Source organism: Pagrus major, chromosome 6, assembly GCF_040436345.1.
Source record: "Pagrus major chromosome 6, Pma_NU_1.0".
NCBI lineage: Eukaryota > Metazoa > Chordata > Actinopteri > Spariformes > Sparidae > Pagrus > Pagrus major.
In genome coordinates, this window is record NC_133220.1 from 14,455,898 (window position 1) to 14,478,459 (window position 22,562).

Below are 22,562 nucleotides of genomic sequence, written 5' to 3' on the forward strand. Positions count from 1 at the left end.
TATAAATAAAATTACTAAAGTAAGGTACAAGTGAGTAAATGTACTTTATTACTGATGTGCTGTAGAAATGTAACAGCACTGTGTGAGCGTGTGAGGCTTGTTTTAATTGTCTTCAGCGCCCTCTGCTGTCACATAATTTCAGTTATTATATATAATGGATTTTGATCCCGAAAATCTCTAATATCTCGCTCCATTTGCCTCCAGTTATGTTGTTATTGTCACAAATGCCTATTAAAGAAAATATAAAGCGAGCAAAAAAAACAAAATCCAGGGTTGTATAACAAAAACACTTCCCCGTTCCTCGGGTTCTTTCGGCTCACTTAACAGGTGGCACCACATCCGGTCCGGCTGCCAAATCTGTCCGCCACCGGCACGTCTCGTGTGAAGTCGTGTCTGAATGTGGTGTGTACGCACGGCTGCAATCAACTTAACTAAAATCACATCTCAAATAAACTTAAGCAAACCAGCAAGTGTTTTCCGACTGTTGAATTCACAAGCTAGCTGCCGTCGTTTACTCTCTGTAGGCGTTACTCGCGTTGAACTACGACACATGTCGAGTCAAGCGAAGAAGCTCTGCACTGACAACATGACCGTAAAAAAGATCGGAACCCACAACGGCAGCTTTCATTGTGATGAAGTTCTGGCCTGTTTCTTCCTCCGGCAGCTACCTGAGTACAAGGTAGGTTCAGCACACTGATGGAGGATTATGGCGGGATGATAGGCTGCTTGTATTATTCCCTCAGCTGGTGCTGTTTTAATTACAGTCTGTGCGGTTGCTGCTTCAATTCAAACCCTGTTGATAAAACCACGCTTTAGATGTGTTTGTTCAGTTCGCATTGGCTGATTTGTATGGATAAGTTTTTATTTTTTTAAATGTCTTATTTTTTTATCATGTCAGACATCCATTGTCATGTTTTTACACTCCAATTGGGGGTGCTGCTGTACAGATAGATGGAGCTAACAGAGAGATTACACATAGTATACCCAAAACTAATCTAGTGTAGTGATATATTTTACTTTTCTGGAGAAACTGCCATGCCATAGTATTGGATCTTTTTAAGGTGACTTATTATCTGAACTGTTTGGCTCAAAGCGAGACTGACTTCATCAAAGAACCCATTTAGCTTGCATGTGACTTACTGTTTTTCCAGCATTTGGCACAATCTGTGTCCCAAATGTAAACAAGGATGTAACTCCACCACCAAACATAACACGCCACAACAGGAAAAGGTGATAAAGTCCTCTGTCACAGGATATATAATGTAATATCATGAGATTGATATCTTAATGCAGTGAATTTTCTGGACAACGAACGTAGAAATAGTTGGTCTGATCTAACTAATCGAACATATGACAAATCAAGGTACATTATCCCATTGATGTTAAAATTATATAATACAATATTATCATGAAGCAATCTGGCTGCAAAAAACCCAGATATATTGAAAGGGATAGCAAAGAGTGTGGCAAAATCTCTGTTGACAATTTTATGTCACTATATATATCATCCTATTACCCAACCTAACGTGACCTGATAATCACTAGGTTAAATGCTTATTAAAAACACACTTTTTTAGGCTTGCCCTGTGTGATTTGTATGTACTTATCACTATGTTTTGTATTGCCTATACTTTGTGCTTGGTATTTCTCTTGTACATTATTTGTAATTTATATTATAGTTGTTGATGTAAAGCACTTGTAACTTTGGTTTAGAAAAGTGCTATATAATAAAAGTTTTACATATTCATCTAAATGTCTCTTAAAGTACATAGTCTGTGAATTAACATGTCATTTGTGTGGTCATGAGTTACAGATTGTGCCCATTAGAGCTCAAAACCTCATACAATGCTGCCTCCAGAGGGCCACACCCCGTTATAATTAATGGTCTTAGTAGAACTGATTTAAATGTACTTGACTCTTGGATTTAAAAGGTTTATATATAAAATCCTTGATACCAGGTGATATTAAACTTTCTTTTCGTTGCACAGGATGCTGAGATCATCCGGACCAGGGACCCGGCAAAGCTGGCAGAGTGCGACATTGTTGTAGACGTGGGAGGAGAGTTTGACCCAAAGAAGCATCGCTATGACCATCATCAGAGGTACAACTGTGGCAGTAAGAGTCTGCAAAGAGATTAAGTTTGTTAAGTAAATCATGATACAATCTTATTTAAAATCAAAAACACTACATTAACACTACAGAGCAATTATAATGTTTGTGCTGTTAATGTAAATGTTTGAGCATGCCTGCTGAAATTGACAGTTTGACTTTGATTCACGATGTAGTCCAGTCTGGAGTTCATCACCTAAAGAACATGATGGTATTCTTAACACAAATATATTTCATTGTACTGTATTACTATATTTGTTTGAGGTAAAATAAAAGTACACAATGTGATTTGTCATTGATAGAAAAACTACCCAAACACTGTAAAATAGCATGATGGGCCTCTTTCATGTTCACCATGTCCCAGCTGCAAAGCCAAAGGGGTAACTAATATTATTAACAATTTCATTCCCTTTAGATATGCCGGTAAGCCATGTCATTGAGCCAGCCATCATAATGAATCTAATGAATTACACCTGGGCTTTTCCTGTGTGAAGCTGTCACGGTGTCTGCAGTGAAAAAGACTCAATTGCTTTGTTTTTAATTACAGATGTTATTGGCCAATATTTATGTCTGCGTCAGCTGGAGCTTAAACATAACTAATTAATCTTTAAAGTCAATTTGCCACATTTCGTAGATCCATTTCCGATAATGTGAGGATTTGCTACTTTTCTGTTTTGTTTATGTGATGGTTAACTGAATATCCTTTTGGTACTGGGGTAGTTGAACAAAAGACATTTTAAATTGTAGAACTGAAATACTCGTCAATTACTTGATTATTTAAATGATATGAATTAATCTACAGTTATTTTGACAATCGAAATAACAAAAATGCTGAAAAGTAATTGGTTCCAACATTCAAATGTGATGATTTGCTGCTTTTCTCAGTTTCAGATTTTTGTGTACTTTGTGTGTTTTGACACATTTGCTGACATCTCCTTTGATTTGGGGCATTACAGAGGACAATTTCACAAATTTTTGACATTTTATAGACAAAACAGTAATGAAGAAAATAATTGGCTGACTATTTGTTAATAGGGTAAAAATGTAGTTATAGCCCTGTCAAAATATCACCCTGGGAACTTTTAAAAAACATTTTTGACCCAAAAATTAGTTGGTAAATTGAGAAAGACAGCAAATTAATCAATATGATCTTTAATTAAAGCACTGTAAATAACACATGAAGGCGGATATTTAACAATTTATTGCAGAACAAAAAACATAAATCTATTTTAGATGAATAGGCAAAATCCTTTAATCCGTAAATGTACATTCTTAAGTAAAGAGGTATTGATAATTGCCTGGAAAGCACCTGGATTTAAGTTCATATCTTCTCCTTTCCCCCGTCTTGGCTTCTTAATCTCAAGAGTAGGAAATCAAACTGGAGTTCAGACCTGTTGCTCTTTTGTTTTGTTGTCCAGAAAATGAAGCAAAAAGAATCATATTCATCTGAGGTTAGAGGTTTCTCAGTATCTGTTCTCCTCTGAGGCACCCTAACTGCATAAATCACGAATTATCAGGCTCAATGTTTTCTACTGTATTTCCTGCCAAAGTTCCTTCCAAATGATTGCATTCACTCCAAGTCTCATCAGTAATCAGCCTATTCCAGATGTCTTGTCAGCTTAATGTCCTGATGATAATCAGTGATAGCTTTTATGACCACGGTGATAAAGATATGCCAGGGCTCTCTTCCTGGCAGGTGGTTAGTGATAATTAGCGCTCCTTCAATTGAACGCACCCCCGCTGTCGGTTCACGAGGCACGGAGGCTGCCACGACACTGTCAGGGGGCCACAGGAGGATGTAGCTGTCACTCACATGCGCTGATGGGGGCAAAATGGTTGTGATGACGGGGATGGATGAAAGTGGGCTGGGGTGCTCAAGGAAGTTGGAGAGGGAGCTGACGAGAACAATTAGTCCTCGTTTCAAGAGCACGTTTTCAAAACTGTGACTGCACAGATGAAGTTGACAGCAATACAAACACGTCAAAACAGAACTGTGTAAATTAAAAGCATAAAATTAAGCCATTAAAATAGTATTTTTGCAAAATACACTATTTTGCTTTGTCTGTACTTAAACCATAGTAGTCCATTTAGCCATTTTACGGGGGAAGCATGAACTCCAGGGAGTTGCTGTGTCCAGCCAGGAAAAAGAAAAAGCTCATCCAGAGCCAGACTAGCTGTTTCTGGTCTGTATGCTAAACTAAGCTAACTGGCTGCCGGCTCTCGCTTCATATTAAACAGAAAGATAATAATGTGTACTGCAGTGTGTATCAATTTTACATCCATCTCTCAACATAAATGGTTATTTCCCCAAATGTTGCGCTAAACTTTGCAAAATGCTGTATAATTTCCCCTGAAGTGGAAGCTAAAGACAAAAATAACATTTGTGAATCTTTTTTTTCTTGAAGACAATTTCTTTGCTGCAGATATGGAAAACTTTTATCTCTGAAGTTTCTTAAGCAGGGAAGGAAATGACTGTAATAGTTGGAGGCATGAGAAGTGTTCTCTAAACACAGACTGAAGGTTACTAAAGCCCAACAGATTAGATCTGGCAGGGATTATGTTTGTGGTCGCTCACCCTAGAAGTGCACTCACTGCACCCACTCAGCAAGCAAAGAAATAAAAGTAAGCAAATGTATTGTTGTAACAGTGGCACAGTGATGAATGCGGTCTGCATTCTGCCGAGGAATCATATAGATAAGCTGTTTCTATGCAGCTTTTTTTTGTGATGTGGTTTAAGTTGCCTCCCCTGGCCGTGTGTGTTACCTGCAAACACAGCTTCCCGTTACCTTGTAATCACAGAATATCAACAATGCATGATAACAGGTCCGCAATTGATAATTATTCTCTTAAATTTACTATATGTAACAATGTGAAGCAATTTTAATGTGTGAAAGATTGCAATAAGTAAGGTTTTTTTTTAAACATGCAAAAATTAACTAAAATGATCAAAAGACTGTGAAGAAATAACAGTTTTGAGATTATGTAAAAGACGTCCAGTGCATTGTGTGGCAGAGATATCTATTGAAGTTAGCATGCTAACCAGCTAGTCCCTAGCCACTTTGTAGGATGACAGTCTGATAGCAAACAACATCAACACTCCCCCGTTGATCGAGCTCCCAGTCTGGGCGGAGTCTATTAATACGCCCATTAGCTGCATGGTTAACTGAGCTAACTAGCTAACGGTAGCTACAGTTAGCGGCTACTCTGGTGATATGCTGCCCCTTTTTTGTTTGGAGTATAAATTGGATAAGTGGCCAAGTCTTACATATTGCACTTTTAATCTCTTTGTGTTGCCAATGTTTAAATGGATTTCAACAAAACTTAAGAAATAGGATCCTGTCCGACTTTCTCGGTTGTCTATAGCAGCCAGGGAGGCAAGGTACACGGGAATGTGCATTAACGTCACATCCTTTGGATTTTCCTGGACAAAATGTCCCAAGTCCTTTGCATAGAAATCAGTCCAGCTGTTATAATCAATCAGCTGTTATAGACAACCAAGAAAGTTGAGGATGGCCCTATTTTCAGCGATTAATACATTTAGATTGCTTCATATTCTCACATATTGCACTTTTAAATCTGATGCAAACTGGAATACTACAGACTCGGGAAGGAAGGAGCTGAACCAGCAATGACCCAGAGACCATTACAGTTTCTATAAGACGATTCCATCTGCTCTACAGTACTGAAGGTCACAGTGAGATTTAAATGAATTAAAAAGGAACACTCCCCTCCATCTGCCTGTAGACGGAGGTAACCAGATTGGAATTTCTCAATCTTGTTTGGATTTCTTTAGCCATGTAATATATTTGATAGATTGAACATTCTTTCTTTCGAAACCACAGCAGGGTAAAAGTAGTTTGGATGTGGCTCAGGGGTCAAGAACTGTTGAATGAGTCAGAGAATGTTTGACAGTACAGTGACATTGGCCTTTGTTGGCCAAAAATGTGGACATTTAATGGTCACGAAAGCCAACGCTGTGCTCTGTTTGTCTCGCAGCAAACCAAATTTCCCATCATTATATTACTGACCTCAGAATAATTGAGGTGAGTGATTACTGCCCAGTTATATCATTTTTATCGTGCCTTAGGTTCATGAGTCGTTCAGTTCCGTGTGATGCTTTTAGTAGGGGAAAGAGTCATGAAGCATGGTTTTGCGCATAGTAGATAGGAAGCATTAAGCTATTTTTTCTCATGATAAAGAGTGTTTAGCAAAAGTAAGTGGTGCAGCTGTTGCAGCGTGGGAAGCGTAGTGCATTTTAAGTTGAGTATGCTTTGCAACACTTCATTCTTGCTGAAGTAGTTCTTGGTTTTATTTTTTGCTTTACTGACTCACCTTGATTAAGCTCTAAGTGCTAAATGCCAGTTTTCTAGGAGACGTAACCATCTTTGATTTCACACAAACAGTTTGATGACTTCTCTTTTGGTGAGCACATCTTTTTCAGCCGCTCTCCATTTCACTCTGTCATTTTCCTCTCGCTCTTTCACTCCCATCTCCTGATAATCAGCATAGAAATGCCTCAGCTTGGCCAATTAGCCCTCTTAATGGCTGTGATTACCCCCTGCTTCCCGAGCATGTCACTCATTCATTCGACGGCCTTTTTTCCGCTGTGCTGCAGCCCAAGCATCCTAATTAAGCCTGAATTAAATGACCAGCAGTGGCTGGGTGCTGGAGCCCACCCATCTCAGCACGTAGCTGAGAGGAGAGACCTCCGGTGGCTTTTATTTATCTGCTCACGCTTACAAACAGACCGGAGCATGCTTTCTCTCTGCGGTCAATGCAAACTCGCTCTGAAGCTGAAGAGAACATTTATGGATGAAAGTGCCTGTTATTGATATCTGATGCACAGCCAGTAATGTACAGCACACATCCGGCTGCAGCAGACTTTTCACTGAAGAGGCCTCAGTTACTGGAGAAAATGTGAACAGTGTTTATGAGCAGAACACTAATGTTTAATCTCCCAAGAGTTAACTTAAGTGTTGGACATCATCTGCCTGCAGACTTTGAAGTGTTTTTCAGCTTTTAGCATTGAGATAAGCTGATTTCCATTTTCTGTATATGTTGCATGGCTCTTATCTCAGTTCAAGAATACTGCTCTGACACAACAAGACGATCACTTTAGCTCAAAATTTGATTTAATTAGTTTTCTTTTATGTAAATAACCAAAGAATCTTTCCGTATATTATCTTCACCACCACATGGTGGGAATAGGTTTTTGATCATTTTAGTTATCAATTAACTAGCTGTTTAGTTCCTCAATTAATGGTTTGGTCCATAAAAGGTAACAAAAATAGTGAGTAGAGTTTCCTAAAGTCCGAGGTTATACTTTCAAAGGCCATAACTCAAAGATAATCAGTTTAAACTGATATAGAACAGAGAAAAGCAGCACATCCTCGCAATTCCCAAATGAATTGGACAATGTTATGGTGAACTTGTTATGTTGAATAATAATGATGTGCCATCTTGGCCAGTTCTTCCTTTGAAAAACAGATTTTAAGCTCATGGGACTTCTTGGGTGCAAATAAAAAGTAATAACAAAGAAAAAAATAAAATAAAAATTGTATTGTATTTATTGGTTCTTTAACAGTCAAATAAGCCCAAAGTTTTCAGTTTACAATGTTATGAAGCAGAAAAGCAAACTTTTGTATTTGTGAAGCCATTATCGGCGACTTTTCAGCAATTTTACTGGACAGAGTTCTAAATGTTTGTAACGATCAAAATGGCCTCTGATGAGTTTATATTGATCGAGTCATCGATAACAAGCAGGGAATGAAATTAGCAGCTGCCACTTGCCAAATACAGGGTAAATGTTGTCTGTGTCAGGTAAAAATTTCAGTTCGCCTGTCACCAAGGCGGACAGGTGTTTCATATATTAATACATATTGTTTTTAAAAAGTGAATTCTTAAGGGAAGAATAGTCAGAGCTGAAGGTGACAAGATAGCAATGATATATTTCATATTTCTACTGCCAGGTACCAGTGACAGTGTTAACACTTCAAACATCTTCTACGCTGAGAAGTGGCAGACAAAAAAAAATTAAATGGATGGTAGAAATGATCTGTGACGTGCCACGGTGGCAGATGAAGAAAAAATGTAATGTCAGACCCCGGTTAACAGCTGATACTTCCAGTGTTACTTCCAACCATACAATTAAACTGATTGTTTCTATAGGTTATGAGAAAAGATACTTATTTTACATTTGTCATGGAGTGTTTTTTTTTTTTTTTTTTTTACAACTGATGATCTAGTTTATAGCTGAAGTCATCCCTCTGGCTGCTCTAATGTGAGGATTTTAATTCAGCTGTTCTGGGCCCAGAAGGAATGCATTAAGTGGAGCAATCTGTTTCACATCATCATACATACAAGTCAGAGATAGTACTTACATGATGACCTTTTTCACCCACTGTAAATAGAAATATTGTCTGAATATCTTTGTCACTGTCAGCTGACACCATTTTCTCTCCTCTGTTCAGGACCTTTGCAGAGAGTTTCCACAGCCTCTTTCCAGAGAAGCCATGGGTGACCAAGCTCAGCTCAGCCGGCCTGGTCTACGTACATTTCGGACGTCAGCTGCTGGCCCAGCTGACGCAATTGAAGGAGGATGACAGGCAGCTGGAGGTGCTCTTTGACAAGGTGAGAGGATGGATTTATAGCAGGCAGCGCTATAGCAACCATTAGCAAGCATTGTGTTTCATTCACAACACAAACACTCTGCTGGAAACAGATGTTCTCCCTCGCCTCAGGCGGTGTATTGAATCTGAACAACTTCAATTTCATCATGAAACATGAAGACCACATCAGAAACATCTATTAAGATGTAAACATGAAGATCACATCAGAAGACCACATCAGAAACATCTATTAAGATGTAAACATGAAGATCACATCAGAAGACCACATCAGAAACGTCTATTAAGATGTAAACATGAAGACCACATCAGAAGACCACATCAGAAACGTCTATTTAGATGTAAAGAGGACAGCTAGCTCAACAGTTACTTTGGTGAAATTAATTACACTTATCTCCATGTTGGTTGTTTTAAAAGCATAAACCATGCATCAGACAGTTGGAATTAGAGTGTGGTTAGAAACTAAAGGAATACACTGCAGTCGTATTTAAAGCATTTTCGACAGCCAGGCCAGCAGGAGGCCTTGGCAAACAGAGTTGTTCTGATGTCCAGGCACAGTAAGCCAGCTGAATCTTAGATCACCATAAATGTTAGCACTATTAACACATATTATCATCAGCCTTGTGATGTGTCAGTTTGTTTAAAGCCCCAACTAATCCCTTTACTCGTGGCTGGGGCTTTATTTATTTTAGGATGGTGCATGCCTCGTCCTCTGCCAGCTCAGACAAACTGAATCTCTATTTTTGCCCCAAAAGTTAGTTCCACCCGTAAGCCACTTGTAAAATGTCAACCCTTTGGTGCTTGACCTTCCACTGAGGAGGTGACACTTCAGCACAAAAAAATGGGTCTCTGCTTCTCTGCTCCCCTTCCACTTCTTTTTTGAGTTTTACCAGTGAACTGTAAAATAGCAGCGATTTGTCTTTTCCTTTTCGGTTTAATGACCTCAAGTCTTCAGTAAATGCCTGCACACTGTGACCAAATGGACTTCAATCAGGATAATATAATCCCACTACATTTCTCTCTCCTGAAAGTCCTATTTCCTAACTTTACCTCTAATTACTACTTTTCAAAATGAGCACAAACATAAAACAGCTGATTCCCATGCCATTCCAGGCTCATAACCTCACGTTTGTTTCAATCCCTTGCAGCTGTACGAGAGCTTCGTGGAGGAGGTGGATGCTGTAGACAACGGCATTTCACAGTATGACGGGGAGGCCCGCTACTCTGTTTCCTCCACGCTGAGCGCACGTGTCGGCCACCTGAACCCACGCTGGAACAGCAAGAGTCAGGACACTGAGGTGAGGGACTGCACGAGTGTGAATGTATTCCCACACTTAACACATGGACCGATCTGATGCAGCACGTTTGTTATACATCCGGTATGTTAGATCGTGTGTTGTGGGTCTGTCTTAAAGTGAAAGACCGGATAACTTCAAATAAACTTCAAGGAATGAAATACTTCCTTACACAAAATAGAAATAGTAATGTCAAATGTAGCAGCGTCAAAGGGTTTACCTAACAGCACATTTTGTTAGAAAGAGGTAAAAGAACATTTGTGCACAACAATGTTCAGTTTATCTGCATGGTAGTGTGTCATAATCCTCTCTGGATGCAGTCTGCAGATCTGTTTTATCATTGCATGGAGTTCTACAGTGCCACTTGTTGACACTGGGTTTTGCATTGTGCACATTAATGTATATGCTGATGGGAAAACACACAAGAAACACAACATAACAGTGCCATACAGACAGGGTTCAAAGTAGAGCTAATTTTCTTTCATGGCAACAACATTATTTAAGAACACAAGTAGTCATTATGTCTTACCAATATTTTGTACATTTAGCATCAATAGAGGGAATTTTTGAAAATGCTGATTTATTTTTAGAGTTAAAAGACACCTTGAGAACACTTATTTCTTAAATTCAGATTTTTTAACAATTAATCTGAAGTGTCCATTGCAGTTTCCTAAAGTCTAAGCTAATGTCTTCAAATTGGAAACAGCCAAAGATATTGAGTTACTGTTGTATAAGACAAAGAATATATCTATCTCCTTGAAGAAGTTTATTGTGCTTCACAAAGAAAACAAGAGCAAAAAAAGACAAAGCAAGAGACAATAAAAGCAAACAATCAGCTAAAACATGAGGGAAAGACAACATGGACTAACAACAAAAAGTCTTTAAAACTCAAATTACATCACGACAATCAAGTTTTTTTGAGCAACAGAGGCCCAGAGAAGACCTAGTGTGAATATTCCATCTCTTTCGTGTGAGAAGAAAAAACCTGCAGGGAAAAAGCACCTGGTTTCTGCAGTCATGGGATACCTGCAGCCTGGGTTTGCACATATGTTGACGAGACAGTTTTCTTCTCCATTGTTTGGGGCCGTCTCAGTGGAGTAGCGGACCTGTATGTTTGTTTCACATTTCAGTTCACATGATTGTAATTCTTGTCTCAGCACTTTCCTTTTAATGTTCCCACTAACCCACACTGCCAGGCAAAACTGCACAGGGAAATCAGAGAGTGTGAAAGATTTATATTAAAAAATGTTTGCCAGACAATGATGATGGTTGACTGACCTGCTGAACTCTAAACTCTTTGCGGTAATTGAAAAACTCAAGAGATTTTCATCTCCTCCATCCACGACTCCTAAAATTCAGGGACACAGCAGCCCCCTCAATCAGATGCATGTGTATCCCGTACATGGTCTCAATCAGTTTTTCATCAAAATAACAGATAGTTGTCAAAAAACTATATTTCTGTCTTCATAATCTGATGCAGTACTCTCACATTCTTACATGTACACGTGTTTTTTTTACCAGGAGGGTTTCAGAAAGGCGATGAAGATGGTTGGGGAGGAGTTCCTGGACCGGCTGGACTTCTACCAGACCTCATGGCTGCCGGCTCGTGTGGTGGTGGAGGAAGCTGTGAAGGGGAGGCATCAGGTACAACTCGGCACTTGGGTCATTGTCCATCTTCAGTGTCACCTTAACAGAATATGCTGCGTAAAATATCTGTTAGATAATAATCACCAAATAAAGTAGCTCCATCATCTCTGATAGAGGGGGAATTCCTATAAATCCTTTCCCTGTATCTCTGAGTTTTTAGTTGTAGGCACTGGAAACACAGTTTGGCATTGAAAAACATATATTATTATTATTATTTCACTGGCACTGAAAAAGTTTGAAAAAATAATACACATGCATAAAAAAAAAAATCAAATAAAGAATCACACATGTTCATTTTTAACCATGTAACATATTAAACATTATTTTTTTGTATTTTTTTTTATTTCAATGACGATCTTGTGTTTTTTTTTTTTCTTTTCAGGATCTGATTTCTTTTTCTCTTTTTTGATACACTGACAGTTATTTTCCCCAATGACAGTCCTTCAGTGTTGATTGTCAGTCACTGTTCTGGCATGGCGGCGAGGGATTTGGAGGGGCTGCATGATTTCCATATTTGATCCCCTTGTTTTTTTCCCAGTGGAACTTTCTTTCATCTTTTTTTTTCCAGTCCAAGTTTTTCAATGCCAATGCTTACTTTTTCAGTCAAGTTGTCATTTCAATGGCAAATGTTATTTTTGATGCAAAAAACTCAAGACTGTTCTGGCTCCATATTTTAGCTCCGGTTAGATCACATACTATATGATTAATGATGTTGAGTAACTTGCTTATGAAGCTGTAAGTGTCAAGGAATTGTTTGACTACTCTCTTGCGCTTGTTCTTAATTCTAAGAAATCCTAAATTACACAGAAAACTGCAATTGTTTCTGAAGGTCTCATCTCTTTGTATCCGTCCTTTTTCTTGCATAGGAGTAACACGCAATTTTCTGGTTCTCTACTCACTTTCAGGTAGATCCCAGTGGGGAGGTGCTGTCATTCACCCAGGGTGGGTGTCCCTGGAAGGAGCATCTGTTTTCCCTGGAGAAGGAGCTCAAAGTGGAAACTCCCATCAAGTTTGTCCTTTACCCCGACCAGAATGGCCAGTGGAGGGTCCAGTGCGTGCCCGCTGGGCTCAACACCTTCCAGAACAGGTGTGACTTCACCCAAAGTTAATTTTTAGTTTAAAGATTATTTAAATGTTATTTCTGCTTCACGGGGTACAGTCTGTGATCTCATATGTGGAGGGAACACCTTGCATGAGTTACCTTAGCAGTAATCAAACATGCAGGATTTGCAGGGATGTTGCAACATTGACTGTCACACACGAAATTCTCCTGGACAGGATTTTTAAAACGTTGGTGTAAAGCACAGTGACAGGCACAGATCTGGAGTCTCCCAGACGTGCTGAATTGAGTTGAGCTCTGGTGACGGAGACGAACCATGGCGTACGATTTCATGCTTATCAGACCATTTGACAACTACGCACAGAGGTTTGACGTGTCATCCGGTGAGAGACCGACTCCTGCCTGGATGGAAATACTTGTTTGTAGGATGAGGATGATCCTTTAGTTAAGACAGAGGTTTTGTTCTCACATTGCCCTCTGAGGGGTTAAAAGGATGTAAACACTCCCAACACCTTAACAGAGACACCTGAGCCCTTTCTCCATGCCCACTCCTCTCACTCCGGTGTTTCTTTTCTGTTTTCCTCTTGCTAATTACACCCTCTGCTCCTAACACAGCAAGCTGGCAGATATACAGAACGTGCTGGCTTAGCAATTCGACAGGTGCTTTTATTTACAGCTACTTATTTAAACATACTGCAGGATTTTTTATGAAGGTGAATTTTAATAAATGTTAATTGCTCTATTGAGTGCACTCCATTGTCTACGCGCAGCCCTCTCGTGATATGAATATGATTTAGGCACATCAGAAGTTACACATCTGCACAAATATTTACAGGCCCTTTTAATCTCTAAATAATAGCACTGAACAAATATGTACTTGTGTTAAAAAAAAATCGAGAGCAAATGGCAGAAGATTGGATAAGGGATATTATTTCACAAAGGCATGCAATGAAAATAATTATTTCTTTGTTACCGAAGAAGAAAGGTCAAATATCAATGTTTACCTTAAATCTATGAAGGACTGAAATGGCCCAAATCAATAATATCCATACAAAATTTTGTGGCAGTATTTATGCATCAGATATTTGGATCAAACTTCCTGATTATTCCACATTTGCTACAACTTTAGATGCATTTCAATTAATCGGACAAACCTTTGTGTTTGCAATTACTTTTTGCTTAAGTTTTAGGCTGTTTATATCTGAAACTGCAACTTTTATTCTTGATATTTTCCTTCATTTCACGATATGTCCATTTATTTTCTCCCTCTAATGGTCTCTCAAGCTTTTTAATACATTTTATGGCTTATACTGTTAGTTAGTCAGTTTGAATTGTTCAAACCCATTGTTGTTTGAGCCATACATACTGTATAAATGTCCTGCCCTTCCTTGCCTTGTGCACCAGGCACCATTATGCATGCTGCTGTTGTTGTGGAGTATCTTTTTGCATCTCTTAGTAGTAATGAGGTCCCTCAAAGCTTCAAGCCCGGCACTAAATCGAAAGATGCTCATTAAATCACATTGGTATTCTTGTCTTGTCACCCTGTACATAATGACAGTGACGACAAGACAAAGCGCCTCTGTGTGAATTTGTCAGATGATTAACACCTCTCAAGTTTGTGTTCGTTACCTCTGGAGGGGGAATTGTTTACCTGAGGCGCCTCTCGCGCTCCGACCTGCAATGCTGCTCTAATAACGTCATCAGCATCCCCACCGGAGTCCTGTAATTGGTGTGTTGTTTGAATGCTGCCCTAAATCCCAGCATACAGCACACATGACCAAGGAAACGCGCCCCTAGCTTATCATGCAGGACACATTTTTAGTTTTTCACCAGATCCTGACTGAATTAAGCAGAGTGCCTCATTTTACATTTGGTACAGATCATCTCTCCAGCAGCCATGTTGCTTCCTTGATGTTTTTTTTCATTCCGGATTCTGTTCTTGTGCTCCAGGGTTTGAGACTTGTGCTGTTAATGTGATATCGATCCTTGAGTCTTTACCGTGTGCACTTAAGCACCAGTGACTGAAGCGGAAGGATATAAGTAGTGATTAGTGCTTCTCAGAGATGAACAGTATCGCCTTGGGTTTTGTTTCAGATCCTTTTTGGATCAAGTTTCCCAGTTGACATAATACCAAGATTCATTAAGCTTAGATGCAAACAAATCTCTTATCAAACCTTACATCTCTCCTCACTGTAAAGTTATTGTGCATTTCATTGAAAGACAAAAATATAATAGACAATACATAAATATGAGCACATAAGAACAAAAGTAACACAAATCTAAGAATAAAAGCATGATTGAAACTGAATCAAAGAAGCATACATCCAACATACATTAAACTTAGTATCATGACAACACAAAACAGTGGTTTAACTTTGATAAAATACCTTGAAAAATAGCTACCATTTTCGTACCATGGGGAAAATTCAATTAAGGGTTAGGGATAAATATAACAAGGCTTTAACACGACAAAGAGATACAACTTTTCTTGGCTAGTAGCAGAGAACAGCAGAAGGACTGCAGTAAATATATATATTTTTCTCTTTTGATGGCCTTTTAAAATAATATGTGTGTTGCTGTCAGGGAGACAAGAGTGTGTATAAATACTGCATAAAAAGAATATTGAAGCCGCTTCAGATATTCAGTATCAGATATGTATTGATATATCGATCATTTTTGACAACACTACCACACAGCAATAAAAAACCTGAAAGGGCAACACAGTCAAATAGAAATAGCTGCACAACTTTACAAGAAACAAGTGATACCATGCAAAAACACACACACACACACACACACACACTGATCTACCAGTAGCCTGAGAGAATAGATAACTTTTGAGTTTGTTATTAAAAGTGGACACAGATATGTAATATGAAAGCATTTAAGAAGCACCAGTGGCACATTAGATAACCTGTAGCTTAATTAAAGATAATTTGGTAACAGCTTAAATACAAATTCCGCACAGCTGGTGTCTTTAATCAGCCAAAGATCATTTGTGAATGAAAAGAAACATCACTCTGTCACACCCCTGTGAGTGGACTGTGTGTTTGAGCAGTTCAACAGGGATCGTCATAATATCAGGTTGTGACCGCGAATTAGGCTGCCAATAAAAACTGTAACTGCAGTGCTTCGGCCTTCTTAGACAGGCAACAAGAGGTGATTGGACATTTTGGGGTCGTAGTTATTTTAGCCTTTAGTTACTTGCAGGTGTTGAAAATCTAAACATTCAATAAGGGTTAGGGTTAGTGGATTCGACACTGGACTTGTAGTGTGGACTTATAGCTCTGTGAAAATGAATGCAGACTTCAGAGGATGAGGAAGGAGTACAGTGCTAAAGCAAACCAAAATAGTAATTAGTGTTGACCTATCTGGCCCAGGACTCCTTCAGAAAGAGATTTTAATCTCAGTGAGACTTATCTCCTTGTTAAATAAAGGTTAAATAATGAAAGTAGCTTGAATCACAGAAAATTGAAATACACCTTTTTTTCTTTTATCTTTTTTTCCTTTGGTTGCATGGATGGTCCACACTGTCCTCTCACTACACTCACTCGTGTTCATGATTATAAAGGAATCATCACAATCTTCACACATAATATGTTCAGCAGTCGTTCAGGGTCATTCTGTTCTGTAAGCACATGATAGCTTGACCTTCATGGAAAAAATAAAACGAAATGCCACCTTATTGTCTGACATTTCCACTTTTATCAGTTATTTCCCCTCGGAGTGCAAATCATGCAGCTTTCAATCACATTATTTTGGTGAGTAGTTATTATCGCAACCTCTGTTTTATCTGCTATCCCAGCTCTTCAACTGGATGATTTTATAAAAGACAGATTCTTTAATAGGTGTTATTTTGGTGACAGCTATGATAAAATGTGACATTTTCTGTCTATTTCCTCTCCCTGGATTCAGGGCATTTGTGTGTTTGTAGGCATAAACAGACGATTTCTACGATCCATTATGAAATGTCAGTGATATAAATCTCTATTTTTTTGTCTTTGAAAATCAGTCTAACCTAGTCACACTACGTTTTCATTCAGTATTACCTAGGTGACAAATACATTGTGTTCCTGTGACGGCTTCAAAATAAAAGCCACCAGGTGTTTTAAACCTTTTTGAGAGCCAGTAGAAGTAGAAGTAACCTAAGCCTAATGGCTCTGATTTAGGGTTTGGGCAGTGGACAGCAAACAGTGACGCTGATATCAATGAAATATAATTGAAAACGCTGAATTATATTCATGATTCCAAGGGATGCATAATACAGGATTTGTGTTGTATTATAATGTCTGCTCTTATAGCGTTTCAAAATTTACACATTCACTCGGCAAAATAAGAAAACTACTTAGTCGATGAAAGCATCGTCTCGTCAGCCTGTCATATCAGCAGAAATGTTAATTTCAGACCGCTGCCGATATTTCATTTTAAAGCTTATTGGCCGATGCCAATGGCATGCCGATATCACGCATCCCTAATGTTTCCTGCAAGTTCTTGTGGCAGACTTCGCCTCTGGCGATGAAAACTACTATGTAGAAAGGGAAATATATGGAATTGCTATTGCTGAAAAAATTGTGAAAAAATGGTAATTCTATGGCTACTTCTGTCTGCGTTGTACTTGTGGTCCACATCTATTGATTGTTGTTTCCTATAAGACAAGTCCCTCTACGTTGCTTTTCGTTTTTCTGTTTGTGGCGTTTTCCTTATTCGTATTGAGGGTCTAAATGTTGAAGGTATCAAATATTACATAGATTGTAAAGCCCTCTGGGATGAATTTCTGACTTTACAAAAGTGATATCTCAGATATACCTCATGCTTGAGTTGAGACCTGTAGATGGTCTCTAAGCCACTTAGAGTCTCTAAGTCCACCAGAGCACCAGGTTTTTTAAATGTCTTGTTAGCCCTGACAGTATGAGCCGTTAGGCTGTTATCCTGGGTTACACATGTCTCATTATTGATACTCTGTGGGTGGCCCAAAGACACAGGAAGAGGGTGGAATAGCTTTTTGATTCAGTCCTGGTTTGACCGGTGGCTGCCTTCTATTTTCACCTCTTCCCATGAGGTCCCCTTGTTGCTGGTCCTCCCATTAGTGTTTCTTTTCTGTCTCTCTCAATATTTCTCTCTTGCATGTACAGTATTTCTGTCTCCACCCTATAATCACCCTTTTCCATTCCATCACCTTTTTCCCTATCTGTCTCGCTGTCTTCCCCCTTAATCATATTTCTTCTCCCTCATCCAAACCTCTCCCCTATCTCGCTGTCTCACCTTTCAGACCTTTCCACCCCTCCCTCGCCTCACACTTTTTCCACTCCGCTTCAGAATCTCATCAGGCGGCAGCGCTTTCAACTAAAAAGGCTGGCACCTGCTTGTGGTCGCGGAGCACTTCAAAGATTTAATTTAACACAAACATGGCGGTCGGTGTGGAGCTACAATGGCTTGTAAGGTGGATAAAAACATTGCACCAGATGGCTCTTTCTCTGGGTGGCCTGCTTCCTCCCAGTGGGCATGTGCCGACGCCGCGAAAGGGGTGTTGTTATCACCTGTGTCCCTGCTACTGCACCTGTGGGGAAACGGGTCTATTTTTATCAACATGACATTGCTAAGGAAATATGAGCCGGGAGAAGGAAGAGAGGAGCGGAAGCAGCGCTTCCTTGGAGATGGATTGTGTAGGATAATCCTATAGACTGACAGTTATGTGAGCTGAACCAGAATATACACCTCTATTCCTTGAAAAACACACTGGCTGCGGTCAGAGTTATCTGCTGTTCCTTTTTTTTATTATTATGGCTGCAACTAAAGATTATCTTATTTATTTTTTGATTCATCATTTGGCCAGTAAACTGTCAGAATATAGTGAAAATGCCCATAACAACTTCCAAAGGCCCTAGGCTACGTCTGTGAATGTCTGACAAACCGTAAATTGAATATCTTCAGCCTTTGGACTATCATATGAGTGAATGAAAAGCAGCAACGCTGTAGGTCTGTGTTTATTGGTGGATTGCAAACCAACTTTAGAGGTGCAAACAGCCATCTTCTGTATCAATTCTGATAAATGGCCAATAACATACATTTCCCAATATGCCGATAATTTATAGATCCATTTATATAGGGATTGTGCATCCCCTCTATAAAGGTAACTAGAAAACACTTTCCAGCTTTAGGTGCAAACAAAATAAATAAAGACCTAAAATGTGTGGGTGTTCTTGTTTGTTGTTTTGGACTTTGATACCCAAACCAGGTCTGTGCGACAGAAGTAGTCCCGCTTTTGGGTGCAAGCTCCTCGTTTTGTTTTCGCCTATTTAAAACAATCCCATCCTATGTCACATTCACTCTCCTCCATGTTTGTTCGTGTCGCAAATAAAAAAAAATTAAATGCAAAGCCGCGTCCAAATGACAAAAAATAATGCCGTAAAAGCGTGATCTGTGACACAACACAATAAACGTTGAGGAAAACGTGACAACGTTTTTCTGTCGTCACAAGGTTTGCAACGTCATATCATCCAGCCCTACACTGATGAGACTCATTGAAAAGGAGCAAAATTGTGCATGTTTTCTTTTTTCCCCTGACCAAATTATGAGTCAACAAACTGCAGGAGGATTCAGCACCTTCGCACATGTACAAGTGTCTCTTCTCATGGAGAGGACGACTGAGCAGAAGCTCTGTGCAGAACCACTAAACACTCGCTGGTGATATTTTATGTTTTAATGACTCCAGCATATCTAATCTGGAGCAATATTTTTCCCCTAATGAAGCACTAATTCCCCAGTGTCTGTCTCGTTGTGGTATAGTAAAGGTCTTGTGGGCGGGTGAGAAGTTAATTTGCTAATTGTGGTCTTATTTTTAGACGGGTCATCTTGAGAATCAGAGCTTCCTGGCCTGTCATAACAACAAGTCATCCCCCTCCCACTCCTTCCCTCATTACCAGCCCTGTTGACCTTTCCTCTTGAGCTTGTTTCCAAGCCATACTGTGGAGCTATCGATTGGTTGATTCATTTAACAGGGATTAGGGCTTTGCCATGCTTTCCTCCCCATGTTGTCCTATGACAGACTTAATAAGGATAAGACTGCATAGACTTGAGATAATGGCATGGAGAGCAGACTTGGAGAAGAATCACGAGCGTCAGCGCACATGTACATGGGAATCATTTGACATTATGCTTCACTTTTGTGCTTGTAAAGCTCCATATTCTCTGACTATGACAACTGTGGAGGATGTTTAACAGAATGGCATTAAATATTCAAAAAGGAAGCTGAATGTCTGGGAAAGAAACCCTTCAAAATTGAGAACAAGAGAAAACACTTTACTCATTTCAAACTGCGTTCGCGTTTGACAACCGTGTCACTTTATTTCTGACGAGTTTGACAATACAGTTCCATAATTCATCAAGCATGTGACGGAGAGGAAGATGAGCCTGAGGTCACTTCAGCGTTGACATTTTTCATGAAATGTGAGGCTTTTAGTGGATTAGCCAGTTTTTAAGGCATTTTAAAGTCTGTTGCAGAAGCAGCGGAGGGGTGAGGGGTGATTGATGAAGTGATGAATCAGAATGAAACACTGCTAAATATATTGAAGGAGCAGCCCGAAAGAAAATCGAGATAATAACCCCATCAAGGCAGGAATGGCACACATGCACACACACACTAAAGAGAGCTGCTGATGTGTTTTAAATGACGTGCCAGCCTGTAGACAGAGGTGTATGCTCCACGCAGTGGGTGGTAAATGAGCTGCTCTACATTTTTATGAATTTTCGTCCACTTTGTCGGGGTCAGCTCATAAACTTGTGCAGAGCCAATCTTTTCCCCGCTTTGTAAGATTGCCTGTTGACTCCGGTGCCATCGTATGGCCTTCCAACTGCTGTGCCAATCTCTGATTTTCCACATTACTGGAGAAGAATAAAGCTGCATTTTATTGGTCTATTTGCTGGGGCTGATTGTGGTGGTGCCATGTCTGAGAGTAACTGCAGTTCATCTTTGAAGGCAGGATTATATCTCAGGTCATGAAGGAGAAAGAAAAGAAGCAAATCTTCAGGAGCGACACTTTTTTTTGTCAATTGTCTGTATGTTGCACCTTTTATTTATTTAAATTCTGTTCTTTCATTGATATTTTGTTGATATTATTCATCAGTCCAGACCTGCTTTTATATTTGCTGTTTGTGTTTGTGCCGGCATGTACAGCACAGCGTGTTTTTGCAAAAAGCAACGTGCCAACAGGAAGCGAGCAGCTGACCACATAGTGTCCATCTGTAAGCCAATTCGCCCTTCTGTCTTCCTGTCCTAGGCTGTCCCTGCTAGAAGAGTGGCGCGGCATTCGCGATGAAGCGCTGTCGAAGCTCAGCGGGATTAAGGACTGCATCTTCGTCCACGCCGGAGGCTTTATTGGCGGGAACAAGACCCAGGATGGAGCCCTGGAGATGGCCCGAAGGACCCTGCAGGCCGCCGCCCAGTCCCATGCAAACGGAAGCAGCTGAAGGGTCAGAGAGGAGAACCAACAGCACATTGTGTTCTGGAGTTCAGGCAGTTCAGAGTGGATAGCAAGGATTAAAATGTTAGTTTATAGCTTGTTTGGCCCAGTCAGGGCTAATGATGTTTTGTTCTGCTTTGCCAGGACAGAGACGTATGGAAACGGCAGCCAAATAACCTTGGACCAGTTCCCTATATACCTACATCCAACACAGACTGTTGACTCATGTTTTTATTCTTCTCTCTGCCTGTTCTTATAAATATTGGTCTGTTTTGTGCTTCATTTGCATAAAAGACTGTTTGGATTATAGTCTGGTCTCTTGTAAACATGACAGTATTCGGTTAAATCCAGTATTAAATTGTTTTTCCAATTCTGCCCATATGTCTGTTTTTTTCCACTGTCAGGGGAATATGATGCCGGTGAACATCTTCAAAGCATATGAATACCACGGTCTTACCTTTCAAGGGGCGACTTATATAGACACCTGGACAGTGGATCATCCTTTAATTTCCAGTGTGCTGACATTAAACGTAGCACAACAAAGAGTGGCAGAGGCTAGTACCGCCTGGCTGCAGCATCAAAGCGTCAATAATGAGGCCTGATTAATTCTGTGAAATTAAATTTTCAAACGCCACAAAGAGGTTCTACTTATGGCAGCCAGTGTCGTGACAAGGTTACCGGCAGTGGGACGAACCATGCAGTCAATTTCCCTGTAATAAAGTCGGGGGGATGTGCCTTGAATTTTCTCATTAATGCTCCAGATTTTCTCCCCCCTCCCATCTCTACCTGTTACTCCTCCCTTAATACATTCTCCACGAGGCTGCCCTTCTGCTGCTCTTGCCCTCGACGTAACATATTGCTGTACAATTTCAGAGTTATGCATTTTATTTCCATCAGTGCTGGTGTCATTGTGAAAATGCCAGTGTACAAAAATAATTCACGTGTGGTTACTTATAGCTGCTAATGTTGCAGCTTCTTTTCTTTTTTTCCCCTCATTTGTCATTAGTTGCGGTCAGTGGTGCGGACTGTTAATTCTCCAGTGATCCTTTTACCGTCTGTCTTTTGCTTTCTTTGTTGCTCTCTCAATTGAAACAGAAAATGCTTTTGTACGCTCTAAACTGGATGCTGGTCAGAAATACAAACATTTATTGCCTTTAAAGGGACAGTTTACCCACAAATCCTCTTACCTGTGAAGCTATTTATCCATCTAGATTGTGTTGGTGTAAGATGCTGAATTTTGGAGATGCATTTATCCATAGAGATGTCTTCCTTCTCTTAAATATGATGACACTAGATGGCACTTGGCTTGTGGTGCTCAAAGAGCCCCAAAAAAAAAACTCAACAGTTTGTCCATCTCCAGAAATCA

General features: G+C 39.7%; 1 protein-coding gene across 2 annotated transcripts; it reads left to right on the forward strand.

The window, feature by feature from the left end:
* Positions 1–358: 358 nt before the first annotated feature.
* On the forward strand, positions 359–21,571 carry myg1 (myg1 exonuclease). Of its 2 annotated transcripts, XM_073468247.1 has the most exons (8): positions 359–679; positions 1,989–2,101; positions 8,580–8,739; positions 9,884–10,033; positions 11,552–11,674; positions 12,583–12,764; positions 21,014–21,206; positions 21,341–21,429. In XM_073468247.1, the coding sequence occupies exons 1-7, from the start codon at positions 398–400 to the stop codon at positions 21,201–21,203; spliced, it is 1,200 nt and encodes a 399-aa protein (XP_073324348.1). In that variant the 5' UTR covers positions 359–397; the 3' UTR covers positions 21,204–21,206; positions 21,341–21,429. The 2 variants fall into 2 exon arrangements, with proteins under 2 accessions (XP_073324348.1, XP_073324349.1); XM_073468248.1 differs by having other exon boundaries at positions 360–679; positions 21,014–21,571.
* Positions 21,572–22,562: the final 991 nt, after the last annotated feature.

Excerpts from the sequence above, each read along its gene's own strand:
- myg1 (XM_073468247.1), top strand. The coding sequence starts at position 398 with ATGTGGTGTGTACGCACGGCTGCAATCAACTTAACTAAAATCACATCT. Across the intron at positions 680-1,988 it reads GGCAGCTACCTGAGTACAAG|GATGCTGAGATCATCCGGAC; the intron begins GTAGGTTCAGCA and ends TTCGTTGCACAG. Across the intron at positions 10,034-11,551 it reads GCAAGAGTCAGGACACTGAG|GAGGGTTTCAGAAAGGCGAT; the intron begins GTGAGGGACTGC and ends TTTTTTTACCAG.